Source organism: Schistocerca cancellata, chromosome 5 (assembly GCF_023864275.1).
Source record: "Schistocerca cancellata isolate TAMUIC-IGC-003103 chromosome 5, iqSchCanc2.1, whole genome shotgun sequence".
NCBI lineage: Eukaryota > Metazoa > Arthropoda > Insecta > Orthoptera > Acrididae > Schistocerca > Schistocerca cancellata.
The window spans coordinates 17,277,336-17,301,059 of record NC_064630.1 but is presented as its reverse complement, the minus strand read 5'-3'; the positions used below and the strand labels follow the sequence as shown (position 1 = coordinate 17,301,059).

The 23,724-nt window shown below is 38.5% G+C and overlaps 1 protein-coding gene across 1 annotated transcript in view; it reads left to right on the top strand.

Annotated features, from left to right (window-relative positions):
- The first annotated feature begins 2,285 nt into the window (after nt 1–2,285).
- The window catches only part of LOC126187829 (uncharacterized), a 161,452-nt gene continuing 140,013 nt past the window's right edge, over nt 2,286–23,724 (top strand). The window contains exon 1 of the mRNA XM_049929130.1: nt 2,286–2,468. Coding sequence (XP_049785087.1) covers nt 2,357–2,468 — 112 coding nt within the window. The 5' untranslated portion in view covers nt 2,286–2,356. The remainder of the gene's footprint in view (nt 2,469–23,724) is intronic.

Here is a 23,724-nt window from a genome sequence, read left to right as displayed (position 1 = left end):
AATCAGAGCCATTAACTTTGAAAGAAGCTTTGCAATCCAAGGATTCAGAGAAATGGTTTCAAGCAATAGAAGAAGAATTGAAGTCACATGCGGAAAATAAGACTTGGGTTTCAGCTATCCTGCCTCAAGGCAAAAAAGCTATTGAGGCTAGGTGGCTCTATAAGATAAAAAGAGACGTACAAGAAAAGATAATTCGCCATAAAGCTTGACTTGTAGTTAAGGGATGTCCACAAGTTAAAGGTTTAAACTATGAAGAAACATCCTACCAGTGATACCATACAATTCACTCAGATATTTGTTTAGTCTAGCTGCTAAATACGACTTGGACAATGATCGTTGTGGTATGGTGACAGCTTTTTTGCAAGGTGATTTAAAAGAAGAAATTTATGTTAAAATTCCCACAGTTGACTATGTGACAAAAGCAGTCAAATATGAAGGTATTAAAAGACTGAAGAAAGCAGCGTATGGACTTAAACAGGGAAGTCGCTATTGGAATATCAAACTGGACAAATTTCTACTAAGTTTAAATTTCAGCATGTCCACCACTGATCCATGAGTTTATCACATAAAGCAAGGAAGTGATATATTAATTGTAGCTGTTTCCGTAGATGACACGCTGATATTTTGTAACAATATGCAACAGAAAATTGCATTTAAAGAACAACTAAAGGAACAACTTAATCTAAAGGACGTTGGAGAAGTATCCAGTTGTCTAGGGATCCGAGAGACAAGAGATTGTAGGCTTGGACTTTTATGGTTGGATCAGACACATTATATAAATCAGATTATACGAAAGTATAACATGAAATACTGTAATCCAGTATCCACTCCACTTGACAATAACCGAGTATTAACTCATGAAACGAGCCCAAAAACGGAGAGAGAGAGAGATGACATGAAGAAAGCCCCAGTTAAAGAATCCATAGCTAGCTTAATGTATCCACAACTAGGTACTAGATCAAATCTAGCATACGCAATTGGAGTTGTGAGTCAGTTTAGTAGTAATCCTGGAATATCCCAGTGGAAAGCTGTAAAGCGAATTGTAAGGTATATAAAGGGAACTAAAGACTTCAAACTAAAATTATCCCAAGAAGATCATGAGATCACAGATTACAGTAATGCTGATTGGACTGGGGACATAGGAGATAGAAAATCAACCACTGATTTTTTATGTATGTCACAAGGTGCAGCAATTTCATGGAATAGTAAAAAGCAACCAACAGTAGCTCTCCCGGCGACAGATGGAGAATGTATGGCTTTAACTTTTGCATGTCAGGAAGCACTTTGACTGCAACGTCTGCAAAGAGAGATATCCCATTTCCCAAAACAGGGCCCGATAAGATTGTTTTGCGACAACGTAAGTGCAATTGATCTGTCAGAGACAAGTGGACACAAAGGTCGCACTAAACACCAGGCATCATTTCGTCAGAGAAAAGATAAATACAGAAGAAATCACACTGGAGCAAATTTCCACAAATGGAATTCTTGCAGATATGATGACAAAGCCACTGCCAAGAACCAGACATCAGCAACTAACACAAGAGTTTGGACTCCAAGAATGATGTACTGAGAGACATCACTTCTAGTGGGGGTGTTGGAATTTAGAATCGATGCCTCTGCTACATATTTATCTTAGCCGCAGTTGCTACGGACGCTTTTATTGACGTTCCTATTAACATGGTTGTGTTTTGCCTACCCTTGTGTTACATTCGTTCTGTTAATAAAAGCATTTATGTTCACTTTCAAACCGTAGCCGTATGTTTAGTTCAAGTTCAATAGCAACACCCTCTAAATGGTCTATCCTTCTCCTTCGTAGCCAGATCTCTGATGAGTTGACGCGAAAACGTAGTAAGATCTTCGGTCAACAGATTGCGAGAGGCACTGTTGGCAATTATTGAAATACCTGCCAGTAACAGATGAGCGGCTATCACAGTAACCGTTACTTGTCAGTAACCGGTTATTTCTATCTGTTACGTTATTTTTTGCCACCTCTAGTGATCATTAGCTCCTCGGCTAAAGCCTGCGTGACGACATTTACGAAACTTGTCGTAAAGTTAGCGTTTGCAACTTCGACGTGTGGACACGCTACTTGCAAGTAAAGGTAGTTGTAGGGTATATCCACGTATAAGTAATTCATCCCTATTGAATTCCTTCTTACAACTAGAAAAAATGACTGCCTCAATAGACCGTGCTTGAAAGGGATGATGCACAGACACACATGTATGTCTGTGGATGGTGGTTGGTTTAGATACTTTGCCGGATACAGAAGACCTGTGGACTGGAATAATAAAGTTGACATGTGGATGACAGATGACTGTCAAATTTGGTTGGCTGTTGGTATTAGTACGGAATTTTTATGAATTTTTCTCGAATATTTGGAAAAATGGGTAAATTCTATGAATTGAAGCCAATAAAATTAGGATGTGAAGTTAGAGGCGTAGACCTGAAGACAGAAAACAGGCAAGAGGGTGAATATTAACTTCTATTGCTGTGTTTAGTTTTCTTTGCCTTGCGTACGATTTCAAGTCGTATCTTTCGTTTAAGATCATTTGTTCAGTGTTATTGAAAAAATAACACGTATGTAAACAGCATCCGTATGCATATTTTGTGCAAAGAACAAGTTACCACTGCCAGACTTCTGCTTTCACGTACGTTGGCTTCGCCAACTCGAAACCACATTGTCACCTTACAACGTAACCGAGACATCGGGCTGCGCTATGGATCAGTCATTTTTCTTTTATTTATTTATTTATTTCTTTAAAAATTAATTACTTTGTCATTACACCCTTTGTGAGATGTTTAGAGAAATTCGTGCCCGAGGAATAGAAAACATATTTACGGAAGAACTAGGTCCTAATGTGCCAGTCCACTTAAGTTTCCCCAAGCGAAACAGCCAGGAAAATGTGGAATAATGCCTGAATTTCACTCGCATTTTAATAATAATGATCTCCTTTCAGCTTGTAGCCCAGCAATGAAAGAAAATTAGAGGAAATAAAATCCTGTAGACGCCAATTATTGTGGAATCGTCGGAGGGGCCGCCGTGTACAACGCAAAAAATCGTTGTGTTGGAGCTTTTTAAAGCTTATCATTATGGTTTTTTTATGTTTTCCTCGGATAAATTGAAATCAGTGGCTTCTCAGTAAGTTTCAGCATTTCAGGGGAAGGAAAAATGTCAGTGTGTTAAAAAATAGTGGTTTAATGATCCAAAATTGTTTACTGTTAAGTGAAACAGATTAAGAACAAATGCCAAATGTGTGAACCACATCAACATGCAGTACAGGTGTATTAAGGTGTAAATTGTGGTCTGCAGATGTGGTGGGCTGGAGGGAGCGGAGCGGAGCGGAGTGGAGTGGAGGATAGAAACACGAGGGTAGATAGGTTTTCGGATGTTGGTCATGCTTGCAAACTGAAGAGTTAGCTGGCAGTTCCCCACTCTTTCTACCACATTATGTCACAAAAAGCAATTTTAGGGTGTGTCACAGTGTGCCTTAAGAAACACTGGTGATGTAGTGCACATACACAGCAAGAGGAGTTGGGGCCATTTATTTTCCACAACGTGGGTTAACACTATGTGGGATACAGATATGAATTACTAATCATACTAACACATGTGGACATAATCTACATAAATCTGTGCACACTGTTCTATACTGTTAGAGGGAAAATTTATTTCTAGTCATACTGTATGGCAGCTGTAGTGTTCTTCTGAGAAAGGCAGTGTCTCCCCACTATGAGTACTGCTTCCTTTTCAGTTTACAAACAAACTTTACTTTCACAGCATTTCCTAACCATTTCTCCTGAGTAGACGAAATAGCTTCACTGGGCCCATGTTTATATAGTGAAATTATTTTCAATTTATTGAGCATTTTATTTGAGTTAAGTGAAATTTTGTTTAAAAGAACTCAACAGCTGAAGCAATCAGCTGTCTAGCACATTGAAGAGCCTGTGCCAAGTGTAACATTCTACCAATATGTATTCGACAATGTTGGATTCATTGCCTCTATTCAACAGCTGGAATGCTTTTCACGGCACGAGTGGGATCAAATGCATCACCCCTGCCTTAGCTCTCCCACCGCCTGAAGCAGCCCAGTGGCTTAAATTGACTCCCACTGCAACAGGTCGGTAGGTGTTGTGGATATTTCAACATCAGTTAAACAGTGTTTTACAGCAGCTTACTGTTCTGTACTTGAAAATGATCAGTCCAGTTCCTATCAGACATATTCACACCCATGTTGCAAGATGTACTGTGAATGTGTGGTAATAGGCTCCACTCAGTGCAGCAATTCGTGAATGGAAGAGATTTATGCAGTCTACTTGTAACACAATTACTGGTGAGAGAAGTGCAATAATTTTCTGATCATTTATTAATTTGCCACCAGGAGACTACGGCATGGTTATGGCTTTACAATATGCTGTCAACGGTAGACAGCAGTAAGGGGTGCTGCATTTTCCAATCTGCCAACACTACGTAGGTCACTGATGTAATGTGCAAATTTCTTACTTCTCAGCCATTGTTTATAGGCATCTATAAAAGCTCAGTTAACAAATGCAAAGAAATACTGACTTAAAAAAAAAAAAAAGAAAAAAACCCTGTAGTAGGCCTACATACACGCTTACTCAGTGAAAGTATTTTGCCTATTCACATAAGTGAACTAGACAGGAAATGCTGGGGAGGTAGAGTCACACTGTAAAATGAAAACTGAGCAGCAGTCATGATACAAGCATTTGGCAGTCATGGAAAAACACTGCAACTACCATACAGGATGACTAAGAATCAAGAGCCCCTCCAGCCGTGTAGAACAGTGTGCAGACATTTACACAGAATCTGGCCATACGTGTTTCTTGAGTTAGTATTATTAGTAACTTGTATCTGTATTCCACTTAGTGTTAATATACTGTGTGGAAAATAATGTCCCCCCCCCCCCCACCTCGCCCCATCCGCCCACCCCATCCTTCCCCCTCACAGGTGTGTGTGCACACTGCATTGCTAGTGATTCATAAGAACTGTTGAAGAAGAGTTGGTATAACTTTGTGAAATACTGTCATTGCTTCTTGTGCTGTTTGGTTTGCAGAACTATGGAGGAGGAAAGTGCATAACCACAATACAGTGACCTACCTTTCCTCGGGCATCTACCCCTTAACCTACCTCCACCCTATTATGCCCCTGGAACACAATTTATTCCTTAATAGAGTTCTACCAAACTTAGCTGTGGTACGCACATCTAATACTTGTTCTTAATGTGCTTCATTTAACAATAACATTAATTTTGTGCTATTAAAACACTATTGTTAATAATGTGTCATTTTTTCCCAACCACTGCAATGTGGAAAGTGTTAGGCATTGAGAGAAAATGAATGGGGCCTTTAATGTGGTTTAATTTTGTACTGGGTAGTACTTTTACTAGAAGCTGCAGATTTTGAATCTTCCAAGAAAAGCAAAAGAAAGTGATCTTTAAAAGCACCACACCCAACTGGTCATGATTTTTAATTTGTTATTGGTGTCACTACCACTATACAAAAATTTAGGACTACCCAACTTTTTCCTCCTGTCTGACCTTTTTTCTTCTTCGTTGATTGAGCTATTGAGGTAGCCAATGCTTGATTTGTGACTGCAAAAGCCGAAGATTTTGAGATTTGGTATGTTGTTGTTGTTGCTGTGATCTTCGGTGCTGAGACTGGTTTGATGCAGCTCTCCATGCTACTCTATCCTGTGCAAGCTTCTTCATCTCCCAGTACCTACTGCAACCTACATCCTTCTGAGTCTGCTTAGTGTATTCATCTCTAGGCCTCCCTCTACAGTTTTTACCCTCCATGCTGCCCTCCAATACTGAATGCCTCATAACATGTCCTACCAACCGATCCCTTCTACTAGTCAAGTTGTGCCACAAACTCCTCTTCTCTCCAATTCTATTCAATACCTCCTCATTAGTTAGTGATCTACCCATCTAATCTTCAGCATTCTTCTGTAGCACCACATTTCGAAAGCTTCTATTCTCTTCTTGTCTAAACTATTTATCGTCCATGTTTCACTTCCATACATGGCTACACTCCATACAAATACCTTCAGAAAAGACTTCCTGACACCTAAATCTATACTCGATATTAACAAATTTCTCTTCTTCAGAAATGCCTTCCTTGCCATTGCCAGTCTACATTTTATATCCTCTCTACTTCGACCATCATCAGTTATTTTGCTCCCCAAGTAGCAAAACTCCTTTACTACTTTAAGTGTCTCATTTCCTAATCTAATTCCCTCAGCATCACCCGATTTAATTTGGATACATTCCATTATCCTTGTTTTGGTTTTGTTGATGTTCATCTTATATCCTCCTTTCAAGACACTGTTCATTCCATTCATCTGCTCTTCCTGGTCCTTTGTTGTCTCTGACAGAATTACATCATTGGCGAACCTCAAAGATTTTATTTCTTCTCCATGGATTTTAATACCTACTTCAAATTTTTCTTTTGTTTCCTTTACTGCTTGCTCAATATACGGATTGAATAACATCGGGGAGAGGCTACAACCCTGTCTCACTCCCTTCCTAACCACTGCTTCTCTTTCATGTCCCTCGACTCTTATAACTGCCATCTGGTTTCTGTACAAATTGTAAATAGCCTTTTGCTCCCTGTATTTTACCCCTGTCACCATCAGAATTTGAAAGAGATTATTCCAGTCAACATTGTCAAAAGCTTTCCCTAAGTCTACAAATGCTAGAAACATAGGTTTGCCTTTCCTTAATCTATTTTCTAAGATAAGTCAAAGGGCAGTATTGCCTCACGTGTTACAGTATTTCTACGGAATCCAAACTGATCTTCCCCGAGGTCGGCTTCTACCAGTTTTTCCATTCGTCTGTAAGGAATTTGCGTTAGTATTTTGCACCAGTGACTTATTAAACAGATAGTTCCGTAATTTTCACATCTGTCAACACCTGCTTTCTTTGGGATTGGAATTATTATATTCTTCTTGAAGTCTGAGGGTACTTCGCCTTTCTCATACATCTTGCTCACCAGATGGTAGAGTTTTGTCAGGACTGGCTCTCCCGAAGCTGTCAGTAGTTCTAATGGAATGTTGTCTACTCCCTGTGCCTTGTTTTGACTCGGGTCTTTCAGTGCTCTGTCAAGCTCTTCATGCAGTATTACATCTCCCATTTCGTCTTCATCTACATTCTCTTCCATTTCCATAATATTGTCCTCAAGTACATCGCCCTTGTATAGACCCTCTATATACTCCTTCCACCTTTCTGCTTTCCCTTCTTTGCTTAGAACTGGTTTCCATCTGAGCTCTTGATATTCATACAAGTGTTTCTCTTTTCTCCAAAGATCTCTTTAATTTTTCTGTAGGCAGTATGTATCTTACCCCTAGTGAGATATGCCTCTACGTCCTTACATCTGGCCTCTTGCCATCCCTGCTTAGCCATTTTGCATTTCCTGTCGATCTCATTTTTGAGACAATTGTATTCCTTTTTGCCTGCTTCATTTACTGTATTTCTATATTTTCTCCTTTCATAAATTAAATCCAATATATCTTCTGTTACCCAAGGATTTCTACTAGCACTTGTCTTTTTATCTACTTGAGCCCCTGCTGCCTTCACTATTCAATCCCTCAAAGCTACCCATTCTTCTACTACTGTATTTCTTTCCCCCATTCCTGTCAATCTTTCCCTAATGCTCTCCGTGAAACACTCTACAACGTCTAGTTATGTCAGTTTATCCAGGTCCCATCTCCTTAAATCCCCACCTTTTTGCAGTTTCTTCAGTTTTAATTTACAGTTCATAACCATTAGATTGTGGTCAGAGTCCACATCTGCCCCTGGAAATGTCTTACAATTTAAAACCTGGTTCCTAAATCTCTGTCTTACCATCATGTGATCTATCTGATACCTTCTAGTATCTCCAGGTTTCTTCCATGTATACAACCTTCTATCATGATTCTTGAATCAAGTGTTAGCTATGATTAAGGTGTGCTCTGTGCAAAATTCTACCAGACGGCTTCCTCTTTCATTTCTTACCCCCAATCCATATTTACCTACTACTTTTCCTTCTCTTCCTTTTCCTACTATCAAATTCCAGTACCCCATGACTATTAAATTTTCGTCTCCCTTCACTATCTGAATAATTTCATTTATCTCATCATACATATCATCAATCTCTTAGTCGTTTGTGGGGGTAGTTGGCATATAAACTTGTACTACTGTGGTAGGTGTTGGCTTCATGTCTATCTTGGCTAGACCGAGCGAGGTGGCGCAGTGGTTAGCACACTGGACTCGCATTCGGGAGGACGACGGTTCAATCCCGTCTCCGGCCATCCTGATTTAGGTTTTCCGTGATTTCCCTAAATCGCTTCAGGCAAATGCCGGGATGGTTCCTTTGAAAGGGCACGGCCGATTTCCTTCCCCATCCTTCCCTCACCCGAGCTTGCGCTCCGTCTCTAATGACCTCGTTGTCGACGGGACGTTAAACACTACTATCCTCCTCCTCTATCTTGGCTACAATAATGCATTCACTACGCTGTTCATAGTAGCTTACCTGCACTCCTATTTTTCTATTCATTACTAAACCTACTCCTGTATTACCCCTATTCGATTTTCTATTCATAAACCTGTGTTCACCCGACCAGAAGTCTTGTTCCTCCTGCCAACAAACTTCACTAATTCCCACTATATGTAACTTTAACCTATCCATTTCCCTTTTTAAATTTTCTAACCTACCTGCCCGATTAAGGGATCTGACATTCCACTCTATGATCCATAGAACGCCAGTTTTCGTTCTCCTAATAACCATGTCCTCTTGTGTAGTCCCTGCCAGAGATCTAAATGGGGGACTATTTTACCTCCGGAATATTTTACCCAAGGGGTTGCCGTCTTCATTTAACCATGCAGTAAAGCTGCATGCCCTCGGGAAAAATTACGGCTGTAGTTTCCCCTTGTTTTCAGCTGTTTGCAGTACCAGCACAGCAAGGCCATTTTGGTTAGTGTTACAAGGCCAGATCAGCCAATCATCCAGACTGTTGCCCCTGCAACTACTGAAAAGGCTGCTGCCCCTCTTCAGGAACCACACGTTTGTCTGGCCTCTCAACAGATACCCCTCCGTTGTGGTTGCAGCTACGGCACGGCTATATGTATCGCTGAGGCACGCAAGCCTCCCAACCGACGACAAGGTCCCTTGTTCGTGGGGGGATTTGGTATTGGTATGATAGAACTTTTTTTTAACAATACAGCTGTTGTATTTACACATTTAAAATCCTCAGAAAAGTGTTAAAATAACATTTTAAGAAGTGGATGCCCATTATAAGACTTCCTTTGCTCAGTAATGTCTGCAGGTTTTAACCATTCATTGTGTGTTGTATATCAGGCTGTGAAAGGAAAGCTACATTTAAGTGGTATGAGTGAAGCCATACCTTAACAAAGAGGAGCACAGTATGAATTCAATACTCTGTATCAACAATAAAAAACTCTGCCTAGCAAAATACTATTAAAGCTTACACAGGTTAAGTCTGATGCAGTTAATTTGTCAGTCAATGGATGCCATATATGCAGGAAGCTTTTTATAACAGACTGTCTCTTAGTGTAAAGAAACTGAGCATCTTCAAAAGAAAGCTGAAGGAACATCTCATCTCTTGATATTGGTATAATGTGCAGTACTTGCAGGCAAATCCATAGGACAAATGTAACTGTAAAATTGAAAATTGAATAAAACTCTCCATTTTTCATGTGGAAACAAGTTTCCAGAAAGAAGGAAAATGGAAAACAAAGTGTAGTGCTGGCAATACAGACAAGAACATACAGACTAAGTGTATTCATGCAAATATGACTTAAATGAGTTTTCACTGTATATAAATGTCTAATTATTTCCTGCAGTATAGTCAACATATATGCTCTAAAACGTAATTTTCAGTTTGTCTAAATGTATTAGGGTTTTCAGTATGTGAGCCGACATCTTTCACACCCATCTGCATGTACAAGAAGGAAAATGGAAAACAAAGTGTAGTGCTGGCAACCAGAGTGTTCATAGTGATATGTTCCACACTTAACAAACTATCTAAACAATGTTTAGGTTCCCACACATATTTTTCATGAGCATGAGCAATTAGAAGTGGAGCATGTTATTCTGTAGAATTGACATGTTACACCACAGAGTGAATGGGGAAGAAGCATTGAGGAAGTAGGAGGAGAAAAAAAGGGTTAAGAGAACTTGAGTAGGTGTGATCTTTTATTTTTAGATTAGATTTACTTTCATTCCAATTGATCCTTAGTGAGGAGGTCCTCCAGGACGTGGAACATGTCAGAAAAACAACAATACATGACAAATATTAACAACTAAAACAAATAAGCTAATGTACCATTCCACAGGTCCCAAGTGGAATGATCGTCATTTTTTAATGAACACTATATGAAAGTCATTTTACAAATACTAATGCACTGAACTTAAAATAAAAAAGTTTTTTATTTATTCATAAGGTAATAAACATGTAATACAACTACTATAATACTTATTTACAATGAACACATTACTGCACTGAAATGGTGCAGAAGTTAGATTGTACTTACACACACACACACACACACATATTTACAATGAACACATTACTGCACTGAAATTGCACAGAAGTTATATATACACAAATCAGTTGGTTTTACTGACACACACACACACACACATATATTTACAATGAACACATTACTGCACTGAAATTGCACAGAAGTTATATATACACAAATCAGTTGGTTTTACTGAGAAATTCATCAATGGACTAGGAGTAGGCCACCAGTAAATCCTTTAGGCTTCTCTTAAACTGAATTTCATTGATTGCTAAGCTTTTTATGGCTGCTGGCAAGTTATTGAAAATGTGTGTTCCTGATTAATGCACACCTTTTTGTACAAGACTAAGTGACTTTAAATCCTTGTGAAGATTATTCTTATTTCTAGTATTGATTCCATGAATTGAGCTGTTGGTTTGAAAAAGTGATATATTTTTAATGACAAATTTCATTAAGGAATAAATGTATTGGGAAGCAGTAGTTAGTATCGCTAGTTCCCTAAACAGGCTTCTGCAGGATGTTCTTGAGTTCACACCACATATAACTCTTACTGCACGTTTTTGTGCTTCGCTTGATGAATTACCCCAAAAAAATAATCCCATATGACATTATGGAATGAAAGTAAGCATAGTATGCCAGCTTTTTCATTTTTATATCCCCTATGTCTGACAAAATTCGCATTGCAAACAGAGATTTGTTAAGACGCTTCAGCAGTTCTGTGGTGTGCTCCTCCCAGTTGAATTTATTATCAAGCTGTAATCCCAAGAATTTAACACTGTCCACTTCTTCTATCTTCTTGTCATCGTATGTTAGACATATACTCGTGGTACACCCCTTACAAGTTCTGAACTGCATGTAGTGTGTTTTTTCAAAGTTAAGTCACAAAGAATTGTCTAGCAACCAGTGATTAATGTCCACAAATATTTTATTAGCTGATCTTTCTAAGACTACACTTGATTTGCTATTTATTGTAATGTTTGTATCATTGGCAAACAAAACAAACTTGGCATCTGGTAATGTTACTGATGAAAGGTCATTGATATACACAAGAAAAAGTAAGGGCCCCAAAATGGAACCTTGTGGGACTCCACATGTAATTAGTTCCCAGTTGGATGATGCCTGATAGCTTGATACGTATCTCTTTCCTAATAACACCCTTTGTTTCCTGCCAGACGTATAAGATTTCAACCATTTTGCAGCATTTCCTGTTACACTATAATACTCTAATTTACTTAAAAGGATATTGTGATTTACACAGTCAAATGCCTTTGACAGATCACAAAATTCTGTTGCACATGCTTCCATATGCTGTTCTAGGCAAAATTTATGAATGTCTATGTTCTTAAATTTATGACAGTTCCTGATGAATGTGGCAACTCCTCCTTTCTCCATTTCTGATTTACAAAAGTGAGATGCTAACCTAAACCCTGTAACACTTAAAAGTTCTATACCAGTGGTCTCATGATATTCAGAGAGGCAGATTATGTCAGCTGGGTTTGAAGACTCTAATTCATTAATTTTATTTCTCAGTCCTCGAATATTTTGATGCAGTAAATATAGCTGACATTCCACATTGACTGAGTTAAAATTTGGTCGAGTTATAATATCTGCTGACTGTTGAAAATTCTTAACCAATAGCTGTTTATGCTGATGCAATGAGCTGGAATTATGTTTTTTGATTTCTTTCTTGAACTTAAGGTTTGTCTCAGTTCTAACCTCTCTTAAAATTTGTTTTCTTTCTGTCCTCCCTACCCTAAAAAAGGGTCTTTTCTGGACCCTATAACCACTGGTATTTTACCACTCATGACAGTACCTCCCCCCTTTAACTTTCCTGCTATTTCCCCAGCCAATTTACCCTTCCACTTCCTGTTGAGGTGAAGGCCATGCCTAGTATAATCCCACCTACTGAGAGAATCAACAGAAACCACACCAATGTGTGACCCTGCACCCGACATAAGCAGCCGTTCCAGCTCCAAATTAGCTCTCTTGACAGAAGAGCTCAAATGAGGTCGGTCATGGCGCCCAAGAACAGATACAAACTCAACACTAGTGTGCTTCGATGCTGATGCAATCTTCGCCAGGTCACACTCTATACTGTACCCAGGATCTCTGTCAATACTGTTACCTGCCCCACCCACTATAACCATGGTGTCTTCCTTAGTGAAATCTTTGCAAAGTGATCCTAAATCCTCTGTCACTTGCTTCAGACCAGCACTAGGTTTAAAAAAATTGGTGACCTGGTATTCTGATCCTAGTTCATCCTGCAAAAGTTGGCCAACACCTCTTCCATGGGAACTACCTAACAACAACACTTTCTTTCTCTTTACTGATTTCCTTACATTCTTACTTTTCAATTTGCTGCTGAAAGTTTCTTGTGCCCTGTCTACACCTGCAACTGCTTGAGTCTCACCAGCTTCTAACTGAAGCAACAGGTCAAATCTATTTTCCACATTCACCATGAAGCTGTCAGACAAAGTTCTAGGCCTGTTCCTCCTGTTGCCTGTTGCCACTTCCCACCTTTCTTTACCCTTCTCCCTCCTTAACCTGTCAAGATCTCCCCTGGCCTTGTCTAACTCAGCCTGAAGGGCGGCAATTTTCCCCTCCTGTTCTAGTATCTTCCTATCTCTACTGCAAATCCTAAAAAACCACTGATGAGTCTCGTTTACTTCCCCTATTCCCACGCCACTACAGTCACCCACATGGAAAAAACTACAGCACCCATCACACCAAAGCCCCGACCTAACAATTCTATGGCAAGCCAAGCACTTTTCACTCATGATAAACGTAATGGTTTATTAAGAATAAGTCAGTTAAATTACAGATAAACACGAAACTTTGGTTACACAAATTTGGCCTATACGCAACTGTGTGTAAACAAAAACAAAAGTGCAAAGTTTCTGAAACAACAACTTAAACTTTACGCTACTTTCCAGAAATGCTAGTTAAATAATGAAGAGGTACGCTAATTTAAATTGTTGGAGAGAGCAAGGAACAACTAAACGAAATTCTATAGATTTGCTGCAGCAGAACGTAAACAGAAAATACGACTGTACGGTCTTTTCGCGTTTTCTGCGTTATTACGTAAAGAAAAATGAAACTTTTAATGGTACACTTAAAAGGCACACTAATATACCTATTTACCACGTAATCAGTACTAATCTATATGTTTTATAATCTAAAATGACTTATCTTTACGAGAACACCAAAACTCGCGCTAGTCGCCTGGCTGCAGGGCTGCCTATCTTGCACCAGCCTCAAACTTGTCATATAAGCTGCAAGTCTTCTGCTGTTTGTAATGAATGTATGACACATGTCATAGTAACAATGTAGCCATGCACAGATCCAACTCTATAGAGTTGACAGAAAGGGGGGGGGGGGGCGAGAGAGAGAGAGAGAGAGAGAGAGAGAGAGAGAGAGAGAGAGAGATAGATAGATATCATACACCTGCACAAAAAATTAGTAGAAACACTTCTATTTTTGCATAAAAATTTCCAAATTTCAGAGATAACATTCAGGGCCTATCCATGGAATGGGCCTTTTGCCTGACAGGTAATGTTCCAGCTGGGTAAATAGGTTGGCTGTACGTGCTGGCCACAACAAATCTGATGTGGATTGTGGGTCCACAGGTAGAAAATCAGCAAACCACAGGAAGTTGAGTGGGGAAATACAGGGGAGGGACCATGCCCTAAGAAAAACAATATAAGAAGTTCACTTCCTGAACAAAGGTGGAACTGACTGAAACTGCATCCCACCCATTTAGACACTTACATACCCATAGTCTGCAAACTTGTGTGCGTAATCATACTGCTTAGTGACATATTGATGTGGGTGGACACCTCAGTTTTAGATTGTGTTTACAATAAAAGAGGCAAAGTTGTGAGACTTTGTTGTTGTTTTAGTAATTAATCACATGATTCTCAAATTTTTGGATGAATGATTTTCAAATGTCATATTTATTTAAATTGCAGTTTCTCGGATGTAATTCTAAAACACCATACTGAGCACTGAAGTAAACAGATTGTTTTATTATTATTATTATTATTATTATTATTATTATTATTATGAAAAGGATAGTTACTACTCACCATATAGTGGATATGCTGAGTCACAGATAGGCACAACAAAAAATTGTCAGTGAATGAGCTTTTGGCCAACGAGGCCTTCGCCAGAGATCCGGTTTTCGAATGATACTGCAATTCTGTGAGAGGCAGCAAAGGATGTGAAAGAGCAGTTGAGCAGAATGTACAGTGTCTTGAATTTAGGATATAAGATGAACAACAAAAGCAAAACAACAATAATGGAATGTAGTCGAATTAAATCGAGTGCTGCTGAGGAAATTGAATTAGGAAATGAACCATTTAAAGTGGTAGATGAGTTTTGCTATTTGGGCAGTAAAATAACTGATGATGGCCAAAGTGGAGAGGACATAAAATGAAGACTGGCAATGGCAAGAAAAGTGTTTCTGAAGAAGAGAAATTTATTAACATTGAATATAGATTTAAGTGTCAGAAAGTCTTTCCTGAAAATATTCAAATGGAGTGTAGCTGTGTATGGAAATGAAACATGGATGATAGTTACTACAAGAAGAGAATAGAGGATTTTGAAATGTGGTGCTACAGAAGAATGCTGAGGATTAGATGGGTATATCACATAATTAATGAGGAGATAATGAATATAATTGGGGAGAAAAGAAATTTGTGGCTCATCCTGACTAAAGGAAGGGATCATTTGATAGGACACATTCAAAGGATCACCAGTTTGGTACTGGAAGGAAGTGTTTGAGATAAAAATCATGGATGGAGACCAAGAAATGAATACAGTAAAAAAATTCAGATGATCATATGTTGCAGTAGTTATTTGAAGATGAAGAGGCTTGTGCTGGATACAGTAGCATGGAGAGCTGTGTCAATTTACTTTGGACCAAGACCACTACTGCAGTAGCAACAACAACAGTCAATAGAGATTTAGATGAATAAGTGGATGAATGCTGGACATTCAAGACCCATATAGAATGTTGTGGATTCAATCTGAAAGTGGCTTGATGCATTTCTCATCGCTAGTCTAGCCTATGCAAGAATCTTATCATCTCCAGAATTACTGCATACTGCATTGATCAGAATCTGTTCGCAGTAGTCAAGCCTTGATCTTCCTCTACAACTTTTATCACCCACACTTTCCTCCATTACCAAATTAGCTATACATTTGTGTGTGCTCTGTCAACTATGTCTTCTTTTAGTCAACTTTTACCATATGTTTCTGTCCTTCCTGATCTGATTCTTTAGTTATCTGATCTATCCATCTAATCTCCAGCATTCACCTTAATGCCACATTTCAAAATCTCTGTATTTCAAAAGGCAGTTGTATCACGAATAAAAATTATTAATGTACCACAAAGAAGGTTTTGTTTACTGCTTAATGTGATTGTGTCATACCATGATTACGTGTAACTACATCTGTAAACTATAATGAATGGCATTGTTTAGGCTGCTAAGTTGTTATACTGCCACAGTGAGGTCAGTACAGTGAGTAATATTGTTATGCTTTCCGGAGCTTTTAGAACTATACCTACAGAAATCTCTACTGTATTAGTTGTTTTATATCATTTAGATTTCCAAGTAAGAAGAAAAGAGCTGTAATCTGATGCTAAAGCAAAAACAGTTTGGAAAATTATCAGAATTGTTGGAGAACCGGAAATTAATCCAATAGGAATAAAAACGTGATATTTACATGATGGCAACAGAGGTGGAATTTCTCAACCACAGGGAACAGAACTTTTCAGTTTCTGTGTCATCAATGAGTTGCTTCAATTAATACATTTGGATTAAGTTTGAGGGGCTGGTTCATTACTTTTCTGGACTTGGTCCACATCCTACATTTCTTAACAGAACTGGTAGGAGTGCCATACTCAGTTGTGTATTTGTTGAAATGGGCTTACCAGACCCTGTCCAAGAGGAATGCCGCATAGTTAAAGATGATAAGAACAGTAAGGCACATTTTAAAAGTACGAACTACTATCAGCATAATTAAAAATGAAAGAGAACTTTTATCCTCTACATTCATTAACCAAATATAACAGCTTTACACCCTGTATTCTGTTCATAAATATAGCATTCTCTTATTGCAAGAGTCTGATCGCACTTGTTAAGCTGCTTGACCTTGCCACAGATTAGGCTTTCTTCCTTAGTGTCCAACTTCAGACTCATAAAGAAAAGCAATGGTATTAAATCCTTGAACACTATTTTAGAGTAAACGTAACACTTTTACTAACGGGTCATTCCACGTCAAAGGGACCAAATTTAAAATGTGTCCCCATTCGACCATCTCCAAATCTAATGAAATTTGGTGTGAAGGTTCTATATGGTCTTGGATGGTTATATACCAGACTTCAGTCCACTGTCTTCAGTGGTTGAATTGTTAGGGGCTTTTATAGAGAAGCTACTCCTCTTCGCATCACGTTCGAAGGTGCAAATCTCTAAAATTTGCTCGACTTTTTTAGAAGTTCTAAAAAACATTTGGTCATTTTCTATAATGTACCTATAATGTACCTTTATATGCTGAATCACAACATGGCATAAATTAGGGTTTTAGCCACACCTAAATATAGATACAAGGCTCTAAAGTGGCTAAATAACTCATCACGCTGTTCTGAGGGCCAAGGTGTGACTGACCACTGTTACTTTTCATATAAACCAGTCACACCAAAGCTTCATAGGGTGATTCCTACTGATGATGCCTATATGGAGATCAAATGTAACTGATATTGGATGCCTAGATGAAAAGATATGCCTCTGCAGATGTAGCCAAAATTTTCCAAGTGCAAGTTTTAAGGTATTTTTGGGGGGCAGTATCTCAACTGTGTCTTATTAAATCCTACTGGGAAGAGCATGCTTGTTTAATTTCTAGGTCTTGCATATTGTTGAGTAAGAATACCTATCAAAAGTAGGGAAAATGGATGGTCGAGAAATACAAAAAATTAATAGAATTTGGAGTTGTAAATCAAAAAATATGTAATTGTAGTGTGTTTTGATAGTATAAGATTTGGCTGTGGTTAGGAGAATGTAATTATGCCAGTAAGATTATTTTACATTACAGAATATAAATATCATAAAAACTCAGAAAATGCTCTTAAGATTATAAAATCTAGATCATCATAATGGAACACTATGTTGCTTTAGACCGTTTTAACCCTGCAATGCATGGTGGCGCAGAAATGTGTTATCACTTGAGTTTCCATCAGCATTATAAAGCAGCAATATTTTCTTAAGGCTCTCTCAGCAGTGATACATTGCTGAATCAGCACTTTCAGTTGTTGCTTTCATTATTGGCAGTTTTCACGGTGTCAGTCTTCTGTATTGTTGAGTACTGAATATTTGAATAATCAATAATCATTGTTGTAGCTGCAGGTAAGCACTAAAACAATATGTTTGATACACTAATTTGTATATTTTATATACAAACAAGTCTGAATCTGGTATGCTTCAAACCAGCATTCATGAGCTTTCAGAATTGCTTGTTATAGGTTAATAAGCTATTGTATAAAATAAACCAAGAGACCCGTGCATCCTGCTACTTTGGTGGATCAGATGGAGCTGACTGTCATAACTCGTCACCATTCTATTATGGTAGAAGTCAACTACAGTCAGTTAAGGAAATGTCATCAATTGACAAGGAGCTTCTATGACATAAGTCTGGGCTTGATTAATCAAGAAGCCTGTAACACCCTTAACTTTTGCAGTGTCTGATATGGTTGAAGTTACTGGCTGATGAAGTTTTTATACCTGGTCAGAAAATTTGTACCAAATGAAGACATGAAGTGGCCCAATAAGAATCATCCCACCAGGATAAGCAAGAATCACCATCCACTGAAGACATGAATGTTGTTGATGCTTGCTTGACTGCTAATACTTCGTTATCATTACTTGGAGTGTCACCATTAGAGCTTCAACAGATCAGCAAAAGGGATTCAATGGGATATATAAATTGCAAAGTTCTGAAAGCCCAAGGCAGCATTAATAACTCAGTGATGAAGTAAAACAATGTCTTCACTTTTTTTTGAAGAGGTTGAGTTTTCTTGTTTATGTCCCTGCAAAAAGGATTGTGTTGCAGTAAGAATAAATGGGGAAAAGATTCACAAGCAGGAATGCCTGCTGCTCCTTTGTAACCTGAAAGAAATGTTCATTGCTTGTTTAAGCAATACGGAAATCAACTGAGCTTCTCAAAGTTTGGTGACCTCAGGCCAAAATGGTGTATTACAGTTGGTGCTTCTGGATTACATTCAGTATGTGTATGTGCAATTCATCAAAATGTCAAACTAATGTTGGCTTCAGTAACATCCATCCAAGATGACTACAAAGATTTGATGAAAAAAACCTGTATGCAGTTTGGAATCAAAAGATTGTATGCTGCAGCATTATGAGGAATGTCCAGGAAAAATGCAACTAGAGGCTTTTCTTGAAGAGTCTTTTAAAGACTGTGACCCTGTAGAAACAATGGATTATGAGCAATGGGTCCATACTGACAGACACACATTAGAGACATGTCAAAGAACTGTTGAAGATTTCATGGAGGCACTGATTCTGAAAATCATGGGTTAAGAAGCCATCAGCTTGTGTCAAAAAACACCAAAGTTTATACATGAAGCAGCTAAAAAGAATTCTTGCAAAAAAATGAATTAATTACAGTGATGGATTTTGCTGAGAATTATTCATTATTTGTTCAAGATGCTGTGCAAGGATTTCATTGGATTTTGCTGAGAATTATTCATTATTTGTTCAAGATGCTGTGCAAGGATTTCATTGGATTTTGCTGAGAATTATTCATTATTTGCTGTCAATTTTGGGTGCAATGAATGTCAAGAGTATTAGCATTTGTATGATCAGCAACTGTCTCCGTCATGATACCACTGCTATTCATGCCTCTCAAATAAAGTTAATAGTATATTTAAAGACAAATATTGAAAACATTAAGAACATTTATTTCTTTAGTGATGGTTCAGATGCTCAGTATAAGAATTTCAAAAATTTCATTGATTTATGTCTGCACGAAAAGGATTTTGACATCACTGCTGAATGGAATTTTTTTGGAACAAACCACAGCAAATCACCTTGTGTTGGCATCGGGGGAACAGCAAAAAGACCAGCAGCCCTTGTTAGTCTGCAGAGGCCCTTAGATCACCAAATATTGACTCCATATGAATTGTGCAAATTCTGTGATGATAGTATTCTAGGCATAAAGTTTTTATGTAGCAAAAGAAGAAATTGAAAAAATTCACCCTCATCAAGAAACAAGGTTTGCCATGGGACATACAGTATCTGGAACAAGAAAAAAAAATAATTAATTTAAGCCGATTAATTATAATGAGTTCAGAGTAAGCAGAGTTTCCAGTGATGCTACAGCATTCACAGTTAATGCTTTGAAGCAGATGAAGAAATTCCAGCAATCTCAATTTCAAGTTTACAAGCAGAGCAATATGTTGCATGTATGTATGGCAATTTTTATTGTGTTGGAAATGAGTGTGAGGTTTTACATGAACAACAAGATGTCCTTATCAGCTTCATGCACTCACACAGTTCTGCTCATTCCTTCCACTCGCCAACTTCTAAAGACGCATCATCATCATCACCAGGAAGACGATAACAGTTATCCACAATCTGTCCTTGACAAAATTGTAGATCTCTTTAACCAAAACTGGAACTGACTTTTCAGTATTTTTGTTTTGCAAATTTTGTGTGTTGTATTATACTTATTTTTATGGTGTATGTTAAGCTAATGTTTGAAACTGATTTATATCCTGGACGTAATGAGCAACATATTTCACTTTTCAATCTTCTCGAAGTGCTGAAATAAGAACTTCTGAAGTGAAGTGTATTCTTACTCATCAAAATACAAGATCCAGAAATTAAACAATATAGCTTTGACAACTTAAAGCATGCTCTTTCCAGCTGTGGAAAAAAAAGGAGGGGGGGGGGGAGAGAGAGAGAGAGAGAGAGAGAGAGAGAGAGAGAGAGAGAGAGAGAGAGAGAGAGAGAGAGAGAGAGAGAGAGGGAGGGGGGGGGGATTGAACAAGATACAGTTGAGGTATTGCTCCTCAAAAATACCCTAAAATTTGCATGTAGAAAATTTTGGCCAACTTGGTGCAGATGCATATCTTTTCATCTAAGCATCCGATGTTAATTAAATTTGATCCATATATAGACACTGCAGGTATGAATAACCCTCTGAAGTTTTGGTGTGACTGATTCATATGAAAAGTAGCAGTAGTCAGTCACACCTTGACTGTCAGAATAGCGTGACAAACTTTTTAGCCACGTTAGAGGTATTTAGGTGTGGCTAAAACAAAAATTTTTGCCATGGTGGGATTCAGCATAGAAAAGTGTCTGTGTATATTAAAGCAAATGACAAAATGTTTTCTAGAACTTCTAAAAAACCCTAGCAAACTTCACACATTTGTACCTTCATATGTGACATGGAGATGAGTAGTCTCTCTTTAAGAACCCCAAAACATTCAACCACTGAAGATATTGGACTGACATTTGGTATATAACCATCCAAGACCATATTGAACCTTCACACCAAATTTTGTTAGATTTTGAGATGGCAAAGTGGGGACCACTGGTCCCTTTGACATGGAATGACCCTAATGTTAACAATGTTTCTACCTGACTGAATGTCAATTATGCTATCATAATTCTTCCGAAGAATTTAGTGCACAAACTAGGCAGTTGTTGCATCCAGAAGCAAAGTATACCCTTTACTTCTTGGCTTCAGTTATTGTTCTGATAATGGCTTTCCAATAACGCACAGTGTCAGCACATACTGCTGGGCCAGTAACCAGTACTGAATCCCTTGAGTACTTTCCTCTTGAAATCGATAACTATTTACTGATATCAATGGTCACATACTTAAAGTATAAATTTTGAAAGCAAGTCGTCCTTAAACTTAGAAGAGTTCATAAGTATATAATTTAATAAATGCTATTACTGTTTTTGTACCAGAAGGAAACTAACAAGACCTTAAATGTCTTCCTTCTCAAACATTGCTTTATGAACTTTGCAGAGCAGGAATGAAATTAGTAGTTGTCATTAGAATGAAGTTACTGTAATCTTGAGGCTTTTAGTAAATGTGAATGCAAACAAACTAAATTTAACTGAGTATTGTTACAAAGTGACCCTTCAAAGTTGTGTGTCTCCACACTATTGCTTTAATAAACCACACAAATGCTGCTTTTGCTACTGTTACTCTTCCACATAGTAAGTAGTACACTACTGGCCATTAAAATTGCTGCACCACGAAGATGGCGTGCTACAGATGCAAAATTTAACCAACAGGAAGAAGATGCTCTGATATGCAGATGATTAGCTTTTCAGAGCATTCACACATGGTTGGCGCTGGTGGCGACACGTACAACGTGTTGACGTGAAGACAGTTTCCAACTGATTTCTCATACACAAACAGCAGTTGACCGGTGTTGCCTGGTGAAATATTGTTATGATGCCTCGTGTAAGGAGGAGAAATGCGTCCCATCACATTTCTGACATTTGGTAAAGGTCAGATTGTAGCCTATCGCGATTGAGGTTCTTTGTATCACAACATTGGTGCTCGCGTTGGTCGAGATCCAATGGCTGTTAGCAGAATATGGAATCGGTGGTTTCAGGAAGGTAATACGGAATGCCGTGCTGGATCCCAACGGCCTTGTATCACTAGCAGTCGAGATGACAGGCATCTTATCCGCATGGCTGTAACGGATCGTGTAACCACGTCTTGATCCCTGAGTCAACAGATGGGGACGTTTGCAAGACAACAACCATCTGCACGAACATTTCGACGATGTTTGCAGCAGCTTGGACTATCAGCTCGAGGACCATGGCTGCGGTTACCCTTGACACTGCATCAAAGACAGGAGCGCCTGCGATTGTGTACTCAACGACAAATCTGGGTGCACGAATGGCATAACGTCATTTTTTTGGACGAATCCAGGTTCTGTTTACAGCATCATGATGGATGCATCTGTGTTTGGCGACATCACGGTGAACGCACAATGGAAGCGTGTGTTCATCATCGACATACTGGCGTATCACCTGGTGTAATGGTATGGGGTGCCATTGGTTACACGTCTCGGTTACCTCTTGTTTGCATTGACGGCACTTTGAACAGTGGACATTACATTTCAGATGTGTTACAACCCATGGCTCTACCCTTCATTCGATTCCTGCGAAACCCTACATTTTAGCAGGATAATGCACGACCACATGTTGCAGGTCCTGTACGAGCCTTTCTGGACACAGAAAATGTTCGACTGCTACCCTGGCCAGCACATTCTCCAGATCTCTCACCAATTGAAAACGTCTGGTCAATGGTGGCCGAGCAACTGGCTCGTCACAATACTCCAGTCACTACTCTTGATGAACTGTGGTATCGTGTTGAAGCAGCAGGGGCAGCTGTACCTGTACACGCCATCCAAGCTGTGTTTGACTCAACACCCAGGCGTATCAAGGCCGTTATTACGGCCAGAGGTGGTTGTTCTGGGTAGTGATTTCTCAGGATCTATGCACCCAAATTGTGTGAAAATGTAATCACGTGTCAGTTCTAGTATAATATATTTTTCCAATGAATACCCGTTTATCATCTGCATTTCTTCTTGGTGTAGCAATTTTAATGGCCATTAGTGTAATTTTCTGATAGGGTTTAGTCAAATTAATGAGAGCTACTCGAAATAAGATGGTAAACTTTTTAGAATTAACTGTCAACATATTGAACCAAAAGCACTTTTTATAACAGTGTTTGTTAATGCAAATCTGCTTTGCTGTAGGCCTACATGACTAATGAAATAAATTGTCTGTAAGTTGTCTTGTGGTGAGAATGTGGTGCAAAAATGCTTTCACAGATTCTTAATGTCTTGTAGTAATTAGATAGACAAAAACTACCATAATGTCTACCTTTTGACAAGCATTCTTGAAATATAAAAGGCTGTGAATGTTGTAATACAATATTTTGACTTTGAAAAGTCTTGCATTCACAGATACAATTTACGTGAGATGACTAATGATTGTAGAAGTGCTAATTAGTGTCTTCTTCCATACATTGTACCAGTGTTGGCACAAATATTTGAAATCTTGATGAGTGCACCAATACATGACCCCACTCAAACACTGCTAACTAGCTTCTTTCACAGTCCAGTGTGTCTGCA